This window comes from Halichoerus grypus, chromosome 5, assembly GCF_964656455.1.
Source record: "Halichoerus grypus chromosome 5, mHalGry1.hap1.1, whole genome shotgun sequence".
NCBI lineage: Eukaryota > Metazoa > Chordata > Mammalia > Carnivora > Phocidae > Halichoerus > Halichoerus grypus.
In genome coordinates, this window is record NC_135716.1 from 25,849,862 (window position 1) to 25,872,552 (window position 22,691).

A 22,691-nucleotide genomic window follows, 5' to 3' on the forward strand; every position below is an offset into this window, starting at 1 on the left:
CAATGTCGTTTTGGCTTCGCATTGGTATTGTGCTCATGTCTGATTCTTTTTCACCTTTTGGTACTACTTTTTTTTTTTTTCTAATAATTTAGCTGCTCATATGGCTCAATTGTGTGGTATGATTTGATTCAGGTGGACTCAGGAACTATCCAAGTTATTCAGGAAGCATTAATAAATAACAGGATGTTTGCTTTGTTTTTCTTTAAGAGTTAAGATATGAACATTTTATGCAGTACAGTAAATAGAAAGCCTCCCAAATACCTTCCTAAGCCATCTCTTCCCCCATCCTCCCATTCGAGGGAATGGTTACATGTAAAGATCATCATCACCATCATCATCATATCTCTCTCTCTCATGCTTACACACACAGTCCTATCATCACTAAGCTGTTCTCTACCTTCCTATTTTCCCTGTCTCAGCCCCATGCCCTTCCTGACATGTATGTAGCCCCTTTCCTCCACATTTAACCCTTAGACTAACACAAGACCTATTCATTCTACTGTGCTCTGCCCCCAGGAAAGATTAGTTCATCCCATTCTAATAGTTTCAGTTGAGATTTTATCTCCTTGGAAGGTTGGTAAATACAGTTCTCTACCTCATTATAAGAAATTATGCATTAGTTTAAAAAAATGAAAAAGGAGAAAGATCAAGTTTTTGACACATCTTTTCAAGCTATTCTCTGGGTTGCATTTCTACTTTATGAATGCCTGCTTCTGTATTTGTCAGTAATAAACCAGCCAACGAATCCCAAAAGAACTTGAAAGAGATACCATGCCATGAGACTTAAAATAAAACAAGAAAGTTCTCTTTCTAGGTGTCAAGCAGTGAGTGCTAAGTCATCTAGAGTTTTCTGTTTTAGAAAGCAAGACAGTTGGACATAAATTAAGTCTCCTATCTTTGTTGCAGTCATAGAAGGAAACTGTTCCTGGGTATGATGATTTACTATTCATTGGTGAATGTCACTTTTTTAAAGCTACTGAACTCAACTTATGTAGACTGAAAGATGAGAAGGATTTATTTACAGACCAAAAATGAGAGTTGAGTTAAAATGTATTCAATATTTTGTTATAAAACCTGAAGTACATACCATTTACTTTTTAAAATCAAATGTTTCTTAATACTTTAAAGTTATAATTATTTAACTGTTTGTGGAAAAAAATGTTAGTCTAAAAATTATATACTTTATTAAATTTCATTTTATTAAATATACCACTCAAGCTCATTTTAGTCTCTCTTCCTGGTTTCTCATCTCGATGATCTCTGTATGTTCCAGAGCTAGGTCTTGAATATTTTCCCCCTCTCTGTTTCCACTCATTCTATGGGTAACTGTCATCCAGTCTCTAACTTTAAATAATATCTATGTGCTGATGTCTCTCAAATTTGCATCACTAGCCTAGTTCTTTGCCCTGAAGTCCAGACTCATATATTCAACTTCCTACTCAACATCTCCACATAGATGTTTAATAGGCATCTCAAACTTAACCTGTCCAAAACTGATCTGCTCTCCATCACTCCAAACCTGCTACTGTCACAGACTTTCACCATCATCATTAATAGCTCCATTCTTCCAGTAATTCAGACCAAATTTCTTGGAGTAATTTCTGATTCCTTTCTTTCTGTTATAACCATACACAATCCATCAGAAAAAAAAAAAAAATGGGTTAGTTCTACCTTTGAAATATGTTCAAAACTCATCTAGTTCTTACTTCCTCCACTGCTGACATCCTGGTCACAGCAACCATTATCTCTGGCCCAAATTACTGCAACAACTTCCTAACTGGTCTCACTGTTTCTGCCCTTGTCCCTATTCAATTCTGTAGAAATGATTTGTTGTCCCATTCACCTGTGTCCATTGATTAATTTCTTCATAGTCATTTCTCCACTGGGACTCAGAAGGGTTCTGATGCATGTGCACTATCAGCATGTCTCCTTATTTTTACCTGGGTTTTATCTCCCCTGCTCTCTGTGCTGTAGCTAGCAATGCCCTCTTTGATCTAAAGCAATCCCTTCAACAAAAATGGAAATAGAATATTGGCCTTCTGGATTATATGGTCATGTTCTTGAATATAATTAGGGTATAATACATTCATTGAACTGCTTTATAGATAAAGAGGATTACATTTAATGAAATACATTGGAAGAGTCAGATGTATGCTATTGGCTCAAAGCTGTTGATTTAATTAAGACACCAAGTTAAGACTAACTGAAAGAAAAGTTCCCCTTCCTTGTGGAGACTCATAATATTTAATAATATTATCATTTAGCTTCCCTGGCTGACAAGAAAATCTTTAGGAGCAAAATGAATGACAAGGATAATTTTCTTGTAGCTTTGGTATTGGCAACTTAGACGCCCAGCTAAGGAGAAAAAAGTCTCAATACCCACTCTATAAAATAATAACAATAATAAATTGAAGTCCAGATACCCTCTTCATGGCTAATTAAGTACGCTCTAACTGATTCATCTCTCTCAATCATAACCTCAGGCACCCCACTTCCAATTTATATAAGCAGCAAAAAGAAAGTAAGGGAAATCAAGATCTAGATTGATCAATCTATTGATCTATCTATTGATCTATCGATCTATCTATCTATCATCTACCTACCTGTCTGTCAATCTATCTGAAACCCCTGAAGTCAAAGTTGTTCAGTTTTTTTATCTCCCTATAAGAAGGAGGATACTAGTCTTTTTCTCTTCAAGCCAAGTTGAGGGGGAGGGCTTTAGAAGAATCCCTCATAAAGAATGGAGTTGCCTGGGAGAAAGAGAAATGAGAATCCCCAGGTAGATATCTGATTATACAGTGTGGTACTTGCTGGTCTGTTCTCTGTGCTGATTGAGTAAGAGGAAGAAAATTGACAGATTGAAAAGAAGGAAAACTGTCTAGTTCAAACAATTTGGCAAGTCAGTGATGTCAATTTCCTATGCATCAAATGAATACCAAAGAAGGTACCTGAGCTTCACCACCAAGTGAAGGAAACCCAACAACCTGAGTTGTTGTAGGGTATACTGCCAGGGATGGGAGTGAGGAGGTGACTGGAAGAGGTTGAGCTTCTCTGATAACAGAGAATTAAACAGTGAGAAGCCACCTTTCCCCACTCTTGGCCTTTCCAAAGGACTCATTTATTCTCATGGAGAACAAATATTTTCCATATCTGACAAATGGAAGGCATCAAGGAAGAGTCAGGGTAATGAGGGATACGGCAATAGCCAGGAAAGGACTGACAATACCATCTATCCCATCCCAGCCCTAACAGACCACAGGCAAAAGGACCTAAAAGGAAGAGGAAGGAGATAAGATGAGGGGGAGACTATTCTAAGTGCTGAAGTGAATGGAGGAATGAATTATCAGCAAGTGCTAGTCCTCCATCAGCACCCTCCTCCCCATTCTCTAAGCCTCTCAGGCCATTGCTCAAGGACGCATCTTGGGTAGATGTGTGGAGAAGATAAGATAATAATTTTGCTTTGGACTGGACCAAGTTTTTTTAATACTGAAAGTGATGAGAACGTTAGAGGATCTGCCCAACTTTTATTTAAGGAGATGGAGATTCGGCAGTGCATTTTTGAAGGCAGTAATTAGAAGGAAGGAAGAAGGGAAGAAGGGAAAAGAAGGAAGGAAGGAAGGAAGGAAGGAAGGAAGGAAGGAAGGAAGGAAGGAAGGAAGGAAGGAAGGAAAGAAGGGAAACCCATTTCTGTTTTTGTTCCATCAATTTCAGAATGTACCATAAAATGCTTACTCAAGCAAGAACTTCCTTGCTCTCAGCAGAGAACACCCTGCATAACCATGGCTTATTCTCCTTCCTACTCTCTAATGGGGTATCTGAGAAAATTCCTTGAGTGAATAGGATAGGACTGAAGTCCCTGGAGAACTGTTTGGAGGCAAGGCTAGATCCACATGCCTGATGAACTTTCCCTTTGAGGATAAGAGATTTTCTCTTGAACTCAATTACCTCAAAGGATAGGAAACCCTTCTCATTCACAGATATTGCATTCTCTTTGGAGGGAGTTCTTCTGAGGGAGCAATTAGAGTAACAAGCTGATGCATAGATCAGAATTTATTTGTGGTTCTCATTGAGAGAATGTGCATACATCTAAAAATAAACCCCACTTTTAATTAAATGTTAACATAGTATTAAATTCCATTCTCCTGGAGGGCTACCACAGGGAAACTGATGTAGTCGCAATCTGCAGGGTTTTGCTCCCACTCTCTGTGGAGCTGAGTCTGGGAGAAGGGTTGAAGGGGTTATGGAGATGAAAGAAGGTACAGAGCTGTGATTGTTTCTCTGTAACCCTGGCCCTTTAATTTGTGTGTTTCTAGCTTCCTCTTTTTATCCTAGATTCAGACCCAATATATTTCTCATAATTTTCTTTGAAAAATCATCCAGTGTGCTGCGGTTAAAGAGAGTCAGTGATTACTTACCACACCTATATTCATAAAGAAAGTTAAAAGGGGGGGGGCAGGGATGGAACCCTCATTGTTTGATAATCCCTGAGATGGTATCTCATGCACAGCTCCCCAGAAAGGCGAAATGTTAGAACGCTCACTTTTAAATTCACTTATAGCCAAACTCCTGAGATCAAACTCAGCTCTTCCCATCCCCAACTTCCCTCTGAGCACCTAACTGCCACTTCTCAGATGAAAGAGCATCTCCCGCTGTGGAACACTAGAATTCCTTAGCATTTTTATTCAAGGGAATTTTATCTGAATAAAGTCTAACGCACTTTTGACTCTTTCATATAGGTCTTAAAACATAGTGGGTATTTTGAATTTGTCCCTTCTACTTAAAGTAACACAGAAATGAGTCAGCACTCCAACGCAAATTATTTATAACAGACTTTCTTCAGACCTTAGAAAAATAAAAGTAGATGGGGGTTGGTTGGTTTAGAGACAGCAATCTGTATTTCACTAACAGATGCAAATCACTTCTTTATCTCAGGAACCTGAGCTATCATCCAGGGGAATCCTGAAGCTACAGACCGGCCATATCTTAGGTTTAGTCAGTGTGGTCTATGGGCCGACAGCAGCAAAATGGCCTGTGAGGCCAGGGTGGGGGTGAGGGAACTGTTAACAGCGCAGCTTTCTGGATCCCACCTTATAACTAGATGTGCATTCTGGAAATCTGCATTTTTTTAAAGATTTTATTTATTTATTTGACAGAGAGAGACATAGCAAGAGAGGGAACACAAGCAGGGGGAGTGGGAGAGGGAGAAGCAGGCTTCCCGCAGAGCAGGGAGCCCGATGCGGGAGCTCGATCCCAGGACCCTGGGATCATGACCTGAGCCAAAGGCAGAAGCTAAACGACTGAGCCACCCAGGCACCCCTGGAAATCTGCATTTTAACAAGTTCCCTGGGTGCCCACTAAGGTTTAAGTCTTCAAAAGCAGTAACCACTGCATAAAACCAAAAAGTCCTTTCCTTACTCCTCCACAAACTATAAGCTTCCAAAACAAAGAACTACTTGACTTTCCCTCATACACATTTGTATTTTCACTTCCTGTCTCTGCTCTCTCTGTCCAACTCCCCTTATCTTCTATTCACTTTTTTAAATCTAAATTCACTTCTGACAAAATCACCTTCAAGAACTCTTCCCTAATGTCCCTAGGATGTCACCTGTCTCTTCCCTGTGTTTCCAGACTGCCCATCCTGCTCAAGCATGTGCTTGTCCTGCATGTTGGCTATACCCATCTTCCTTGTAGAGTGTGGGTCTCTTGAGGACAGAGAAAATGTCATATGGATTTGTTTTTTAATTTCAGCACCTAGCAGAGTATCTTATATATAGCAGAAACCATATATGAGACAGATTAACAGGAGAAAAAAACCAAAGTTTTATTACATGCACAAAGAGGCCCAATAATGAAATTGAAACCTAAAGAAATGAGCAAGGCAGATAGTTTATATACTTTTTATGCAAAGATTCTTTGAGGAATTGACGGGACAAAGAAAACCTTGGGAGCTTCAATTGGTAAGAAATTCTAAACAGAATTTGGACCACAATAGTAAATTAGTAAAAAAAAAAAAAAAAAAAAAAAAAATTAACAAGGGTTATTTACACAGTCTCCTTGGCTCTAAATTTCCCATCTCTGGTGATAAGGATATCTCTTTACCTCCTGGTACAGGGAAGGTACCTTTCATGTGGGAGATTTATTTCCTGCTTTCAGGGGGACAGAGAAGGGTCTGAATGTCCTTTTTGTACAGGTTATCTCTTAAGTAATATTTATGTAAGATAATCAATATGCCAAGTGGTCCATCTTGGGATGGTCTGTCTTGGCCCCACGTACGCAAATTATTTAAATTCTCTACACATCAATGTTCTTATCTATAATAATAGTACATATGTGGCTGGATTTTTTTGAGTTATATAAAATAATCCAAGGGACTTTTCTCATAGTTCCTGGCACATAGGAAATATTCAATAAATGTTAATTGGTAAAAGTAATACAAATACCACACAGACAGATACCTGACACACAGTTGTTTGCTGCATGACTGAAATACAAATGAGTGAATGATGAATGAGTGAATGAATGAATGAATGGGACTTTGAAAATACCTTGTCTGGCCTTGATCTCCTTTCTGTTTTGCATATATTCCAGTTTCCCTGGTTCAGGCAAGCTTAGTTACTGTCTTTTATAGAGGTCTATCTTAAATTGTGTTGCCTTTATACCTGGAGGTACACAATCTTATTTTAGTTGTTGAATGTGTAAGCATTTATTACATTTCAAAAGCTACATATTTATTTTTAGGCATTTTGGGAAAAAAATATAAGTAGTACATAAACACTATGACTTCATAGATATTTTTATTTAGGGCAAGTCTAAAAAAGTCATTGAAGTTAAAATATAAGTGAATCTATTTAAAGAAAATTATTAATTTAATATAAGAAGTACATGGATATGACAAAGTTGTAAGGTTTAGACCACTAACTTATTATTCCTTTTACTGTTAAATTTCTCTTTATTAATTCAAATATTTGCTACTAATATTATTAGTAGTTCTTTGTTCAAAAGTTCGTGCTCTTGCTCTCTCTCTCTCTTCTTCCTCTATCCTACACTGCTTTCTGCTTTGGGCAGATTTCTACATCTCTTTTTCTCTACCATTGATCTCCCCTTATTTTTTCCCTGCATTTTGCCCACTCCATACTCTGCTGCTTTTGCTACAATGTGGCTTGTCCCTATGCACATCTCCCTGTCACGCGCTGCTAGTCGCTGTGACCATGAGGCTTCACTGAGCATCGGTCTCTCCTCTTAGGTTTCACACCCTGTTGGGGAGTCTGTTCCCATACTTTTGGAATGATACATTTTGAGAGTTTCAAGCCTATATGTGAGAGAAAGAAGAGCTTCAGAATATGATATGTCATAAGTTAACTAGAAGACTCACCTTTTAGTAGGGTCACCTTCAGGGAAGTCCTTTCAGGGAACAAACTAACCACATTTTTATGTTCTCCTTTGTTCTAAAGACTCCTCCTAACTGCCTCCCTCACACTTAAGATGGAGGGGCCTTCAGCTAAAGTGCTTCTGGGTACTTTACTTTTTTTTTTTTTTTTTTTTAAAGGTTTTATTTATTTGACAGAGAGAGACACAGCGAGAGAGGGAATACAAGCAGGGGGAGTGGGAAAGGGAGAAGCAGGCTTCCCCGCAGAGCAGGGAGCCCGATGCGGGGCTCGATCCCAGGACCCCGGGATCATGACCTGAGCCGAAGGCAGACGCTTAACGACTGAGCCACCCAGGCACCCCTGGGTACTTTACTTTTTAATCCTTTATGGCCTGTTACTCAATTGTTAATTTTATGACTGATTACCTCTTTTAATGATGATTAGACTGAAGTACACAAACACTTGTCTAAAACAATATGAGTCCATGACATATTAAGGAGTTCTGTCAGAAATTTTCCATATTTCTGGGACCTTCTCTCACTAAGATACTTTACTCTCTCTTTTAAAATATGGTAATTTAAGTGGCTATTATGCACCTAATTTTATTTTTGAAATACATAATAACCCTACAGGAAACCTAATTATGAGTCATTGTAGCAAAGAGGAGTAAATAATCCTCCTGAAAATGGTCTCCTTTGAAAGCCTTTTAGGAAACAAAATTAAATTCTCCTAAGGAAGAAAATCTAATTTTATATGAAAGTTTTTTTTTTTTGCATGCAAATAACAAATTTTGGCAAAATTTTACATAAATATATTTTTCTCAAATGGATATTTATAGTAATGCTTGATTCCTAGGCCAATTTATAAATATTTACTATTTTGTTTAGGTTATATCAAATTTTTTAAAAAAGGAAAATGAGTAAAAATAGTGTCTGAAGTAATAGGTTTTAGAAATTTTGCTAGTATAACAGAAACAAGTAAGCAACAAAAATATAAACACATGGGATAAAGTTTAAATGGAGCGGTTTAGAGAAAATAAAAATATAACATAGGAAGTCATTGGGAATGGTCTCTAATATGTTGAAAAGCTAATGCAGTATATATTTGCTCTTCTTTTTTATTTTCCTTTCTGAATAGTTTTCAGTAATTTAAATACTCTGCTCCATTTTTGTTTTCTGTGTGTACTTTCTGAAGGTACAGAGCAGGCTAAGGCAGCTGGGCTGCAGAGTCAAGTAGAGAAGTTCAGAGTCTAGGCTAGAGTGTAAACTAGATCATGCAGGGCCTTATTGGTCAACACAGAAAGAAGTCATTGAAGGGTGTGCTCAGATTCGTGGTTGAAAAAAATACTCTGGCTATAGCATGGAGGATAGTTAGTGTGGATGAAAAGGCTGGTTAGAAGGGTCAGCTAGTGGGGCACCGGGGTGGCTCAGTCAGTTAAGCGTCTGCCTTCAGCTCAGGTCATGATCTCAGGGTCGTGGGATCGAGTCCCATATCAGCCTCTCTGCTCAGCGGGGAGTCTGCTTTTCCCTCTTAGTCTCCCTCCCTCTTTCTCTCAAATAAATAAACAAAATCTTTAAAAAAAAGAAGAAGAAGAAGAAGGGTCATTTAGGAAGGTTTACTGCAGGGATGAGATGATGATATGATAATGTAAACTAAGATGGCAGCTATAGAGATAGAGAAACAAGAGTGAGCTTGAGGATGGCCTGGATATGGGAGTAAATGAAAAGGATTATAGAAATATGAAAGATGCTTACATCTAGCTTCCTGGTTTGTGCAACTCCCTGGATGGTGATTTCATTTACCCATACTAGGAAATAGCGAATACTGGGAAATAATGGGAGAGGACCAGTTTTGAGGTCCTGTTTTGTAAAAAATGACTTGAAAGTACTTTGAAGACTTAGTAAGCCTTGTGAACTTTGGGGAGTTGCTCTTCTCTGGACTTGGTTTATTCATCTCCAAAATGAGGTGTTTACACCAAAAGACCTAATCAGTACCTACTGGAATTACAATGTTATCATTATGATTTCAATTATGTGTAAATTTAGAGAAAAGCAGAAAATTATATACTGGAAATGATAAGCTGAGGATTTGAATCTAATGTTAAAGGAAAAGGGATCAACATAGATGTCTAGGAAAGGGAATGGTATAATGAAACTGTAATTTGAAGGATATTATTCTGACAGCTGGACTGAAGCAAGAGAGAAATTAGTGGATGGGAAATCAGGGAAGAGGCTGAATCAGTGAAAGCCCAAATTGTATTAGGGACTCTAGAATAAGGAAGATTAGAGTTTTAGACAGCGTATAGAATGAATTAGCAGTATTTGATAATGTAAGTCAGAAAAATGAAAGAGAAACTAAAACTAACAATTTACGTTGTTTTCAAGCCTTAAACATGAAAATGATGGAGACACAAGAATGCATTTAAGGGATATTATTAGGACACTTGAGGACAATCAGTTTATCCGACATGCTGAGTGTATAGCAATGCCATATTTTCAAAAAGTGAATTACTTTTTCTAAGGAAAATAATCATTCAGTAATAGGACTAGATGTAGCTTTCCCTTCAAAACATTACTAAATAGCATTTTAAAAGTACATGCAGAGATTCATTTAAAAGATTATAGTTGGTACTAATAATAATCTCTACAACTTGTTCTAAAACTTCTGTTCTTACTCGTTCTCTGATTCCATTTTTCAGCTCCGTGTGGTGGCCATTTTTCAGCTCCTAGTGGATTGATTCTTTCCCCAGGATGGCCAGGATACTATAAAGACTCTTTGAATTGTGAGTGGGTGATTGAAGCTGAACCCGGACACTCTATCAAAATTACATTTGAAAGGTCTCTACAAATATTTTTCTACCTTTAAAAAAATACAGATTATCTAAAAGAATAGTTGGCATTATCCATTTTATTTACCAAATCAATGTATCATTTTATTGTAATAGTCAATTTCTGTGCCTTGAATGTTTCAGTTTGTCCCTTTTAACCTTTCAGCCTGCTTTCAAGTTAATTTTCTATTTGTTTAATGCTCTGTCAGTACTATTGAGATATGTAAGATGGACCTTTTTTGCTTTATATACATATGCTTCATATGCATATGCTTTATAAACATATATACACTACTGAGATATGAACATGTGACCTTTAACATAACAAGTTTACTTGTCCTGATTTTAAAGGGCCTGTGTGTTCTGCTGTATTTCGAATGGCAAAAGTGTTATAAACACATTTGCATTTATACTGTAGTAGAGACTAAAAACACTCAAGCACACCACCCGTGTATCTACGACTACAAGTCCTTCAGAAAAATGGCTATGTCAAATTAATGTGTGTTAATGATTGGCCAGTTGAACATTTTTTCCCTAGGAAAAATAGCATTACTGATCAAATAATCTATGCCATGAAAGATTACAATATTAAATATTAAAAAGTTAAAAGACTGAAGCTTCAGGTCTGTGATTGGATCACTATTTACAAATTGAAATGCAAGTATTTATATAATTTCCCAATTATATTGTTGACTCCCTTCATCTTTCAATCCCTTTATTTTAAAAAAATAAACTTTTTAAGCATTATATTCACACAGAAAACATAAACATAGCAGAATTATGCTGATGATTGAAGTTTACGAATATAACATGATCCTTCCCTGATCCAAGAGGTTCTTCATTGAATTAATCTGTCCATACTAGTGTTACAACTTGAGAAGAAAACAAATTCTATTTGACAGCTGTAAAGTGTTAAACATCTCACATGAGGCCATCCTACCTTACTGTGGCCTACACAACTTGACTACAACTGAATTAGTTTGCTAGGGCTGCCATAACAAGATACCACAGACTAAGTGGCTTAACCAACAGAAATCTATTTCCTCACAGTTCTGGGGAGGCTGGATGTCTGAGATCAAGGCGTCAACAGGGTTGTTTCTTCTGAGGCCTTTGTCCTTGACTTATAGTTGGCTATCTTCTCCCTATGTCTTAACATGGTCTTTCTTCAGAATTTTCTCTTCTTATAAGGATACCAGTCATGCTGGACCACCCATATGTTCTCATTTACCTTACTTATATCTTTAAAGGACCTTTCTCCAAATACAGGCACATTCTGAGGTACTAGGGGTTAGGACTTCACATATCAATTTTAGGGGGATACAATTCAACCCAAAACAGTGACTTATGCACTTAAAAAAAAAAAAAAAAAGTTTATATTTAGAATACTTTGGCAGAGTTTTTTGTTGTGATGTTGAAATCATATCCTTTATTCAGTGATATAGCCTGTGTTGCCATAGCAATTTTAGTGAAAAGCATATGATTTATTCAGAATAAAATCTTCATCAAATAACAGTGTTCCATGAATGTGGGACCCAAATTTACCAAACTTACCCAAATTCTATTTGGTTTGGAATATATAATATAACATAATAATATTGATCATATCATTTAATAATTTAAAAAATTGTATTGATTCATGTCAATGAGACAGATTTATTACATATTTTTAATTTGTTAAATTTAGAGAATCACATTTGAAGGATTAGCATATTCTTCTATCATAATTGATTCATATTTTAAATAAGTACATTTATATAGGTGTAAGTACATAATTTTAGTATTTCCTGTTTTGGACATAACATTATTCTGTATGAGGTGTTATGATAAGACAATTGAAAATGTATTATACTCCCATAGTTTATAACATCTATCTGTCACCCATATATTTCTTACCATGTCATTACCTTCAATATCTAAATAAAAAGACTTGAGCCTCACCTTATATGCAGAGGAAAGTCTGGCCCCTCCTTAAATTTTCAGAATTCCTAGGGATGCTTTTGTTCACTTCCAGCTCTGAAATCCTGCTCTTAGCGACATCTCACTTGTGAGCTCTGGAGGCTGCCACCCTCCCTCACCTCCTTATGCTGCTCCTTATTTGTATCACTTCCCTTCCTTCTCACAAAAACCTTAATACAAGGGATAATCAAAGAGAATTACTGCACTGTCTCAATTTTTTCCTGGTAATCCCCATCTCGGGAATGATTGTGTGTATCTCCCCAGTGCCCTCTCTTATCCCAGACTCTTCCCTGCCTCTGGCCTTGTCCACACCCAGGATCTTCAACCCTCCTTCCTCTACCTCTCAGTACTCCCTCCAGAATTCAGCAGGGTAAACATCTACTGTTACTTTATTATTCAGAGCAATTTAAATGCTTGTTTCTCTGAGCTTCCAACTGGGTGATATTGGGGGGTAGGACTGGGGGTGGATTTTGTTTTTCTTTACAAACATGCTAATTAAGATTTTTTTCCTAAATCAAAGATCAGTGTTTTCCTAAGAATTCACTCTTTTTCCATCTCCCAGCTGACTCCAATGCTAGACAACTTTAAAAATAGCTTATTTTCATTATTTTATATTCAATTTAAAAACACTACATAAGCATAAAATAGTATCACTAGAAAATTAGTTCAAGTTTCATTACCACAAAATGCATTATTTTATTGAAAAGGATCCCCTGGTTTGCTAATGAGAGTCATTAACCATCATTAAATAAATAAATAACACATGCTATCTCTCAGCCCTAAGTAGGCTATCTAGAATTGCCAACTTGAGAAGCAGATTGCAAAGCAGTCCTTATAATTCGGAGCACCACACTTGTGACTTTTGATTTTATACTTTTTTTGAAGACACATTTTCTCTGTCCAAAGTTTTTAACATGTGTGTTCTATCCCTCCTGATAGGCAGTTACATGGGCCACTTTGCTGCTTGCCTGTCTTGGATAGATACCTTCAGAATCTCTAAAGTGAATTAATGTACATTCTGCAGCCTATATTCTAAGTTAAACCATCCCAGACTTACCTTCCTGGTTAAAAAAAAAAAAACAAAAAACAAAAAAACTCAGCGATTTTTATAAACTGTAATGCCAGTTAAACAGACAAAAACCCAATTTAATTTTGATAAATATAGTTACTTAGCACTTTTTACTCTGCCACTTTCTTATTCTCTTATCTGCTTACTGTGACTCAAATCCTTTAAGCTAGGCTGTAGGCAAGAGTCACACTGAAAAGTGATTTTCGATGCTAGGGTTTGGGCACAGCAACAATAAACAGTTCTGTAGGTCAGCCAGAACAGGCCTGGGGTGAGAAATGATTCCCAGAGTCCAACGATTTTGTCTTCTTCCCGTGAGCACCACTGAGCAGGGCTTGTCAAACTGTGCCTCTCTTCTGAATCCCTAAGTCTCCCTCTGAAGCAAATTATAAAGCTCCTAGCTCCTTCACCTTCCTGATACCAGTGATACCAATGTGTGTATGTATATATATACACACAGAGATATACACATAATCTCTACGTATAACTATTCCTTGTTAATTAGCTCAAACACTGGAAGAATCAAGAGTTAGAAATGCATTAAGAATTTACTGAGGTTATTTTCACTATTTTAACATAGACAGGGCATAGCTGTTATCAGTATATTTCTTTGGAATTTTACTTTGTATAACTAAAATAGTCTCAGTTCTTTAAAAAATGTTCTAAACTGAAATGTTTGTTTGAGCGCTTGAGTCCTCTATCTACGTCTCCCTCAGACACACACACACACACACACAGCACAAACACAACACACACGCGAGCCCGTAAGATTCTTGAATTGGAGCGATTTGAAAGGAAAGTTATTTAAATACCCTCCTCCATTTCTTCTTTTCTAAAGATCCTTTAAGGGTATGAGGTTTTACTTTAGGGCTGTCCATATCCCGTGTGCTTTGTCAGAAAATTGGTTCCTTTAAAATAATCCACATCTTAAATAGCCGGCACATGGTTAGGAGTAGCTCAGTCGCAAAGCGGTGAGCAAGGGACTTCGTCAAGTTAAAAAATAAATGAGAGGTTTATCCATTAGATTAGAGGCATAAAATAGTCACCTTGAAATTAGAAATATGTACATCTATCACTTCTTTGTTTACTGACCCTATAATATCTTGGTGTTTCATTTCCCTCATAAGATTGTTTTGAGAAACAAGATATCCTCTCTGAAGTATCAAATAAGAATTATGTCTTGAAAAACCTAATTCCCTTCTGGTTTCCAACTAAGCTATTGTAAGAACACTGGTTGCTAGCTCTTTAATAATTTCTGTCATTCTGAGAATACTTCTTATAGAATTTTTTTTCCAAATAATGAATTGTATTTATTACTGAGCCATGTCACTTGCTTTCTTGTACCCAGAAATAATTTAATTTGGTTAAAATGAAATTTTATAAATAAATCCTATAACGAAGATGATGGCATAGCTATTTTCCTATATTCTCAAATGTAGCAATTGACTAGATTTAATTTACAGGGGTGGAAAAAAAAAACCTAAAATATATCACAAATATATTAGCCACTACTTGGCTTCTTGAAATTGTCTCAAATACCTTAAGTCAATGAAATCTTAAGAAATCGAATTTCCTGTCAACACAGAGCAAAATAATAATGCCTAGGAACATATGTGGTTTTTAAACTGTTTACCTCTTCTTAACATAGCTAAACTGTTACAAGTCTTATATTCAGATCTGCAGAGGAATTTTGCTTTGTTTCTTCCAACAGTTTCTAAATGTTCTCAATATTTGGCAGCTTCTAAATGAACTCATTTACTATTAATCATCCTAAGCCTGTCTTTCTATCCCTTTTCCTGTCCTCAATTCCTAGACCATAGCTATGTATCACTCTTCCAGACAGCAACTTGTTTTTACTTTTAAATTAATGAGGACTATTTCAATTTGGTCAGAATGGTTTTGGATTACATCAAGAATGTTTTTAAAAGACAACAAAAATTGAGTAAGATTATGTTCAATTTCATTTTTAATATCATCTAGTGGTTCCACAACATTTGTTTATGATAAACAATAAATTTAATGTCATAAACAAATGAACACTAGATTGAGGCAGTTTATGAGAAATGTATACAACTATCTTGAAACACAAAATGAAAGAATTCAAATTATTGTGTAACCCTAATTCATTTCCCTTGTTATTCTAATGTATTTTTATAGTTCCTTAGGGCAAATCTGTGCTGATTTTCTTTTTAAGGATTCACTCCTACTGAACAGTGTTCTCTATATCATCAGTTAATGTTGCTATTCTATTAAGAATTGTCTCTTTATGTTTCAATTCAAAGTAATCTCTGACTCTTCTGTGCATTTTAATTTGGTTATTATCAGCTGACTAGCTACCGAAGTGGAACTCCAATTTTAATACTACAATAGACAGACTACAAAACAACCAAATAATGGATTCACAATGTATAATTGTCTGATCATTTACTTAAAGGACATAGTGTGTTCCTATACATTTCCTATTCTAAATTGTATTATTGGAAAAGTTATTTTTAGACCAATGCAATATATTCCATATTGCAAAATAAAAACCAAGATAAGCTTATGAAATTCATTCATTTTACTAAGTATATTGCTTAACAGGGTGTAAAAGTGGTACAGATTGAAAAATATTTCAATTACACTTCTTAAATAGCATTTAAAATGCTATTTTATTAATAATATTTTATGCATGTTAAAAGTGGCTCTGTGTTGATTGCATTTATAAAATATGCATCTTTTAAGAGAATTGAAAACATCAACAGTAACCACCACCAAAAATCGAATAATAAAACCAGCCAGCATAGCATAGCATAGTATAGAGGCTAGGGACAGAGAGACTTGGGTTTGAACTATTCAAGTTCTGCAGGCCTCAGTTTTCTTACCTGCAAAATGAGTATAATAATAGGAGCTAACTGACAGGGTTAGTGTGACGTTTGGATAAATGAATATAGATAAAATATTTATCAGAGCAAGCACTTAGTGAACATCAACTACATCGTCGTTATTATCATTACCTACTTATAATTAGGACAACTGTTTTGAAATAAAAACTGTATAAAGTTTTTAATGGCAAAAATAGATTTGTCAGAAAAAAAAAAAAAAGGACCACAATGTAAAGCAGAAGTCAGATTTGAAATATATATACAAGTAAGATGAGAATCTGATTAACGGATTGAAGATAAATATGAATCACATAGTTTTCCATAAAATGAGGAAAGTAAAAGAAAGGTGACTCCCAAAAAATGCTTGGTTAATGAAAAGGCCATTTGTTTACTGAGGATATTCCATAATATTTGAAAGAAATCTTACTTATGAACAACAAATATGTATATACATACCTCTTTAATGATAATTTCCCATAAGAATAAGAGCTTATAACTTAGGTATTTAGCACATGATGAGGTCTTAAATGATACGTATGATATTAGGTAAGCTAAAGAAAAATTTAATATAAAAATTATAAAAAGTTTAGTCATTTAAATAGCAATCTAAATCATTATTTTCCTTATAGTGTTATTCTAATAAATATATTTTCACATTGTCTCTTAATCCTAGATTTCAGACTGAACTGAATTATGATGTTCTGGAAGTGCACGATGGACCAAATCTTCTGTCACCCTTGCTTGGATCCTACAATGGTACACAAGTGCCCCAGTTTCTATTCAGTAGCAGTAATTTTATATACCTTCTGTTTACAACAGACAACAGCCGTTCTAATAATGGTTTCAAGATTCATTATGAAAGTAAGTAAAGACAAAATATTTTTTGATTTCCCTATTCTCTTTTCCCTACATTTGGTATTACCATTGCATCATTAAAAGAACTACAAGATTTATCAAGAAAATAAAATTAAAGCTTTCCTTGACCCATGAGAATGCTAATGCTTTGCAAGGTATGTGTTTTAGTAAATTCTGCAAAGGAGTTTTCAACAATATCTGTCTAACGTCATCATGAAAGGAAATACTAAGGAAATCTCAGAAGTATCCTTCTGAGGCTTCCTTACATAGTTATTTGTGCACAATTCTGAAAAGCCAATAATAGTAAATATCAATCTAAGATGTCTATGAACATTGACAGATTCCTTTAACATATACTTCATAAATTCATTCTTTTGTGTTTTACCCACATTAATTGCACACATTTTCCATTTAAAATATTCAATTTTATTATTTTGTGTAAAATACTGAAAATTATGTTAACATTGAAAAGTAAAGTACATACATGTATATTCAAATATGACTAACATAACTGATCAAAGACTATATATTAAAACAAGCTGTGATTCACAGTGTTGCAATCAGCTTATAATAATCCCACCTAAAATATTATAGTTTTATTTAAAACAAATCTAAAATACATTTGATATTTTAAAATAATTTGATTCTGGTATATACATAGAAACAAGTTTTTTAATTTATAAACATTTGGCATATTTATACGTGTATGGGTGTATTGTATATGATGTATACATATAAACTCATATATGCACGCGTTTGCAACTCAAGGTACATTGCCATGTATCTTTGTGTGAAAAGAGGTTTTGGTGAATTGGATCTAATAGCACATTTAAGAGGGTACTGCAAGATATCTTTATATCAAGTACAGTTAAGTATTAAATCACTTCTTTTTATATTCACGTCTCCTACACCCCTTGCCCCCTCAAGAAAAATTTTTCATTTGAAATTTATAACTTTATATTCCATATTGGGTGTCTTTTCAGTAGATTTGATCAATGGACTCCTGGGCTTTTAAAACAATAATAAATATATATTCATTACTCTTTTAAAGATTGTATTATCCATAATATTATTTAATTATATTAACTTCTTTTTTTACTTAGAGCTTTATGGCATCAAAGTATATTTCCTAAATATTATTGTAAAATGTAACAAGAAGATTAACACATGCTTGGAAATTCAAATGAACTGAAGGGCCTTAAGTGAGATTTTTAGTTTAACATATGTGTGTTAAAGTTGAGTCAGAGTAAAGTCATTTTTTTGCAATCTATTTCAAAATTAATTCTTATTAGCAATTAATTTTTATCAATATGTTACAAATGGGCAGGCACTTTTCCTTTAATCCATTGCTATATTCTGTACCTAACAAATCACATTCAATCCCACTCCAACCAAGGTATGTGGTCTTGATCACGTGTCAGACAGGACAATTTTAAGAATTAAGTAAAATCACACATGCAATGTGTTTTTATAATAGCATGCAGTGAGTAATGAATGATAGCTCATATTTTTTCTTTGAAAACTAAACGGATGAGGAATTAAAATGAGAAGCAAGCTCAAATGTATCTTTGTTATAAAAGGAATTGTTCACAAATACTTGTTAAAGACAATAGAGCAGACTTTTACTACAGTGGGGTTTTCTCTAAGGGGAGAGAGATTGAGCTCAGCTCTGACTACAAGTGGGACTTTATAGTCAGGGAGCAGGGTGTGTGGGGGGCGGAGCGGAATCAGTGGATGGGAAATTGCTAAGAGGGGCAGAGGATTAGAGGTAGGGGGAATCTGGCTAAACCCACCAGACAGGATATTTGCTGAAGCAGGCCAGAGTGAGAAGATATTGAGGGTGGGGAATAAGGAATTTGATTAGATATCAAGGGAGGGGTATTTTCAGTAAACTGACCCAGTAGGATTGCTGCTAGAACTGGACTAAATGGGTCACAGGTGAGGTCTAGTCAAAAGGATTCAGAGGAGCCTGACTAAAGGTTGTTCAAGGCAGAGCGTCTCTGTCACAGTCAGCAAGTGTGTCACCCATAGGCTCTTGGTAACATAATCGAAGTTACCATTGGAAACTAGTGATGAAAAAGACTGAGTGAAGGAGACTGAGAGCTAGAGAGGCTGAGGCTGATCAAAGACACTTTGGATGTTGGTTTAGGTCAAATCTGGCCCAAAGGCAGTAACGTTCTATTTAAATTATATTTATATAATTTAAATATAAATTATATTATTTATAAGAGATCACTTCCTCTCATTTTTATTCTATTTAGTGTTGTGGTTTAATTACTACTGTGGAACAATCTCTAACATCACAAGCCCTTTCTTTTCAGGAACACAAACAAGCAAAGACCTGTTTTTTTGTTGTTGTTACTTAGTAAGTTTCCCAGCTGGAGGTAACCAAACTATCTTTTTTTTAAATGAACCGTTCACAAACCCCCAAATCAATAGAATGAAATTTTAATTATTACACTAATTAAAACTTTAAATATGTAATTGGTATTTAGTGACTTTCTATTTTTTTAATTAAATCCATTAAAAAAGAAAACAGGATTTTTCCGGGAGACCAAAATGCGATGGGAAGGATTATTTGCAGTGCTACCTCTGCTTCCACTCCAGATTTTTCTTGTATCCCGTTGCTGGGGCACTATTTACCCAACTCTACTTTCTCTCAAAACAGGGAGATTGCAAAAACTGTACCAATGACATAAGATTCATAGTTTTCAAAACACATTAAAAAAATAATAACAACATGGACTAGAATTTAGGAACATAACCCATTTTTTTCTTTCAGTACAATTAATTTTCCCTCCTTCTCCCAAGAAAAAGTTCTGTTTATTGTGTTGTATTTCTTTAAAGACAAGTATAATTAAGTCTTCTTGGAAATGTAAATAATATATAAAACAATAAAATTATAAATGGATACAGAACAAATTTATAGACACAGATACCCATCTCCAAAGACATATTTTTTGTATGCAGGTATATATATATTTTTTCCAACTATGGGAAATGGAAGACATCTAAGAGAATGTACTGTTTAAATAACAGTTCTTGTATTTAAAGTCAGTACATATGGGAGTGGTAGAGGAATCAAAATATTTCCATTGCCTTGATTTATTTTCTTGTCAATCAATTATGAAATATCACCTTTAACTTATTCTGTGACTGCTAGATGTATACAGTGCAGTAAGAGACATAAAAGAAACGTGTTATCTTACTTTATCCATCAGTTGGAGAGACAAGGACAATGAAATGACTAACCTTGTACTAATATTCACTGACCTTTAGTCTGAATAATCTGAAACCATTAAAATCACTTTTGGAGAATTACATTTGCTTGATTTTGTTTTTACCATGATTTACATTTTATGTGACTTCTTCAAGCCCACATTTCCCTGATTTCTTAAAATTTCGCTACAAAATAGGAGTTTTGGATAAAGGAAAGTTATTTATGGGCCGGAGCATTAGAAGATCATGACTTGAAGGAGAGGGCATCTGAGTTTGGTAAAAATTGAGAAGATTTTGTAAATTAAAGGGATGCTTGAGTGTATTTGTGGTAGTAAGATAAAATATAAAACTAGTAAAGAAACTTACCTGACTGGTAGGAAAGATGACTACTGAGAAATAATGGAAATTACAAATAGTAGAATTCAATTTGGAAGTCTTGAATTTCAAGGTGATGACTTTGAACTTGATGCCATGAAAAGTAGGGTGCAAGAGCAATGAAGTAACATATTTTAGGGATATATGTGTCCCAAATTATATCCAGGATAGACTAGAGATGAAGGATACTGAAAGAGAGGGCAGACATCATTATTTGTCTTATGGAATTGAAGTGATGAAGGTCTTGGGTAGGGTAAGAGAAGTAATAAATGACATGATGCTTTTCAATGAGGACAGATTTCAGACATATTTTGTGGAGGAAAAACACAATGTGAGAGGGATTGAAAGATGAAGGAGGATCTCAAAGCCTTGGATGCTAGAAGACAAATGGTCACATTGAGAAGAGGAATACAGCAGGTTAAAGTAATTGTGTTGAAGATAAGATTTTGTTATTTTTTAGTTTCTCATTAAAAACAACAACATTTAAATGAAATGGATACGTCTGATAAATATATTTAAAATGTGTACTTTGTCTCTTTAAAAATTGAACTACTATGTTTTTAGTATTTTGTTTAGCTTCATTTTAAAATTGGATAGTAATACAAATAAATAGTTTCTCTGGTGGATGTGATTTAATCAGATATAATTTGAAAATGCTAATTATTATATTTTTGGAATATAAAAACAACAGTAATTCATTGTTTAAGCCTTTCATTTAGGAAGAAGAAGGTAATTTTTTATTTTACCTTATACCTCAATTCTTAACTCAGGGCATTTTTTTGCATCCCAGGAAACATTTGGCAATATCTGGAGACATTTTTGGTTGTCATGACTGGAGAAGTTAGAGGTCAGGAATGCTGCCAAACATACTGCAAAGCACAGGACAGCCCCAGGACAAAGAATCGTAAACCTCAAAAACTCAACAGGGCCAATGATGGGAAACCATGTCTTACTAAGGGAAAGGCATTGTCATGGTGTGGTTTCAGCTAGACATTATAAGTCACAAGGAAGCTTATCATCAGGAGACACCAGATACACTGAAGGCTATTGAAAACCCTGACAAGGGGCACCTGGGTGGCTCAGTTGTTAAGCGTCTGCCTTCGGCTCAGGTCGTGATCCCAGGGTCCTGGGATCGAGCCCCGCATCGGGCTCCCTGCTCAGCAGGAGGCCTGCTTCTCCCTCTCCCACCCCCCCTGCTTGTGTTCCCTCTCTCGCTGTGTCTCTCTCTGTCAAATAAATAAATAAAATCTTAAAAAAAAAAAAAAGAAAGAAAACCCTGACAAGTAGCCAATAGAGTTGTACTGTTTTATTTAGAAAGGTACTGGCATTCATACTTTCATATTTCCCTATATATTTATATCTATATAATTTTTTATTTTATTTTATTTTTTTTTTTAAGATTTTATTTATTTATTTGACAGAGAGAGACACAGCGAGAGAAGGAACACAAGCAGGGGGAGTGGGAGAGGGAGAAGCAGGCTTCTCGCCGAGCAGGAAGCCCGATGTGGGGCTCGATCCCAGGACCCTGGGATCATGACCTGAGCTGAAGGCAGACGCCTAACGACTGAGCCACCCAGGCGCCCCTATCTATATAATTTTTTTTTTAAAGATTTTATTTATTTATTTGAGAGAGAGAGCATGAGAGGGGGGAGGGTCAGAGAGAGAAGCAGACTCCCTGCTGAGCAGGGAGCCTGACGTGGGACTCGATCCCGGGACTCCAGGATCATGACCTGAGCCGAAGGCAGTCGCTTAACCAACTGAGCCACCCAGGCGCCCTCTATATAATTTTTTAAAGATTGATTTATTTATTTGAGAGAGAGAGAGAGAGCAAGGGGAGGGGCAGAGGGAAAGGAAGAGAGAGAATCCCAAGCAGACTCCCCATTGAACATAGAGCCTGACATGGGGCTCGATCCCTGGACTCTGATATCATGACCTGAGCCAAAGTCAAGAGTTGGCTGCTTAACCGACTCAGCCACCCAGGTGCCCCATATCTATATAATTTATAACAATGTAAAGTTTGATAGATAATTATACATCTTCATCAGGTTCTTATATAACTAAGTGATCTAAATGTAGACTTCGTGGGTAGAAAATGTCAAAACAAATTTGTTAGACAATTGCTGGTTGTTTAAATAAAGCTATGGGCACATTAATTTATTTGT

At 35.6% G+C, this 22,691-nt stretch overlaps 1 protein-coding gene across 6 annotated transcripts in view; it reads left to right on the plus strand.

Annotated features, from left to right (window-relative positions):
- Window positions 1-22,691, plus strand: part of CSMD3 (CUB and Sushi multiple domains 3) — a 1,190,044-nt gene that overhangs the window by 777,925 nt on the left and 389,428 nt on the right. For all 6 annotated transcript variants that reach the window (XM_078072078.1, XM_078072080.1, XM_078072079.1 and 3 more), the window contains 2 exons: window positions 10,066-10,204; window positions 16,754-16,941. In XM_078072078.1, coding sequence (XP_077928204.1) covers window positions 10,066-10,204; window positions 16,754-16,941 — 327 coding nt within the window. The remainder of the gene's footprint in view (window positions 1-10,065; window positions 10,205-16,753; window positions 16,942-22,691) is intronic.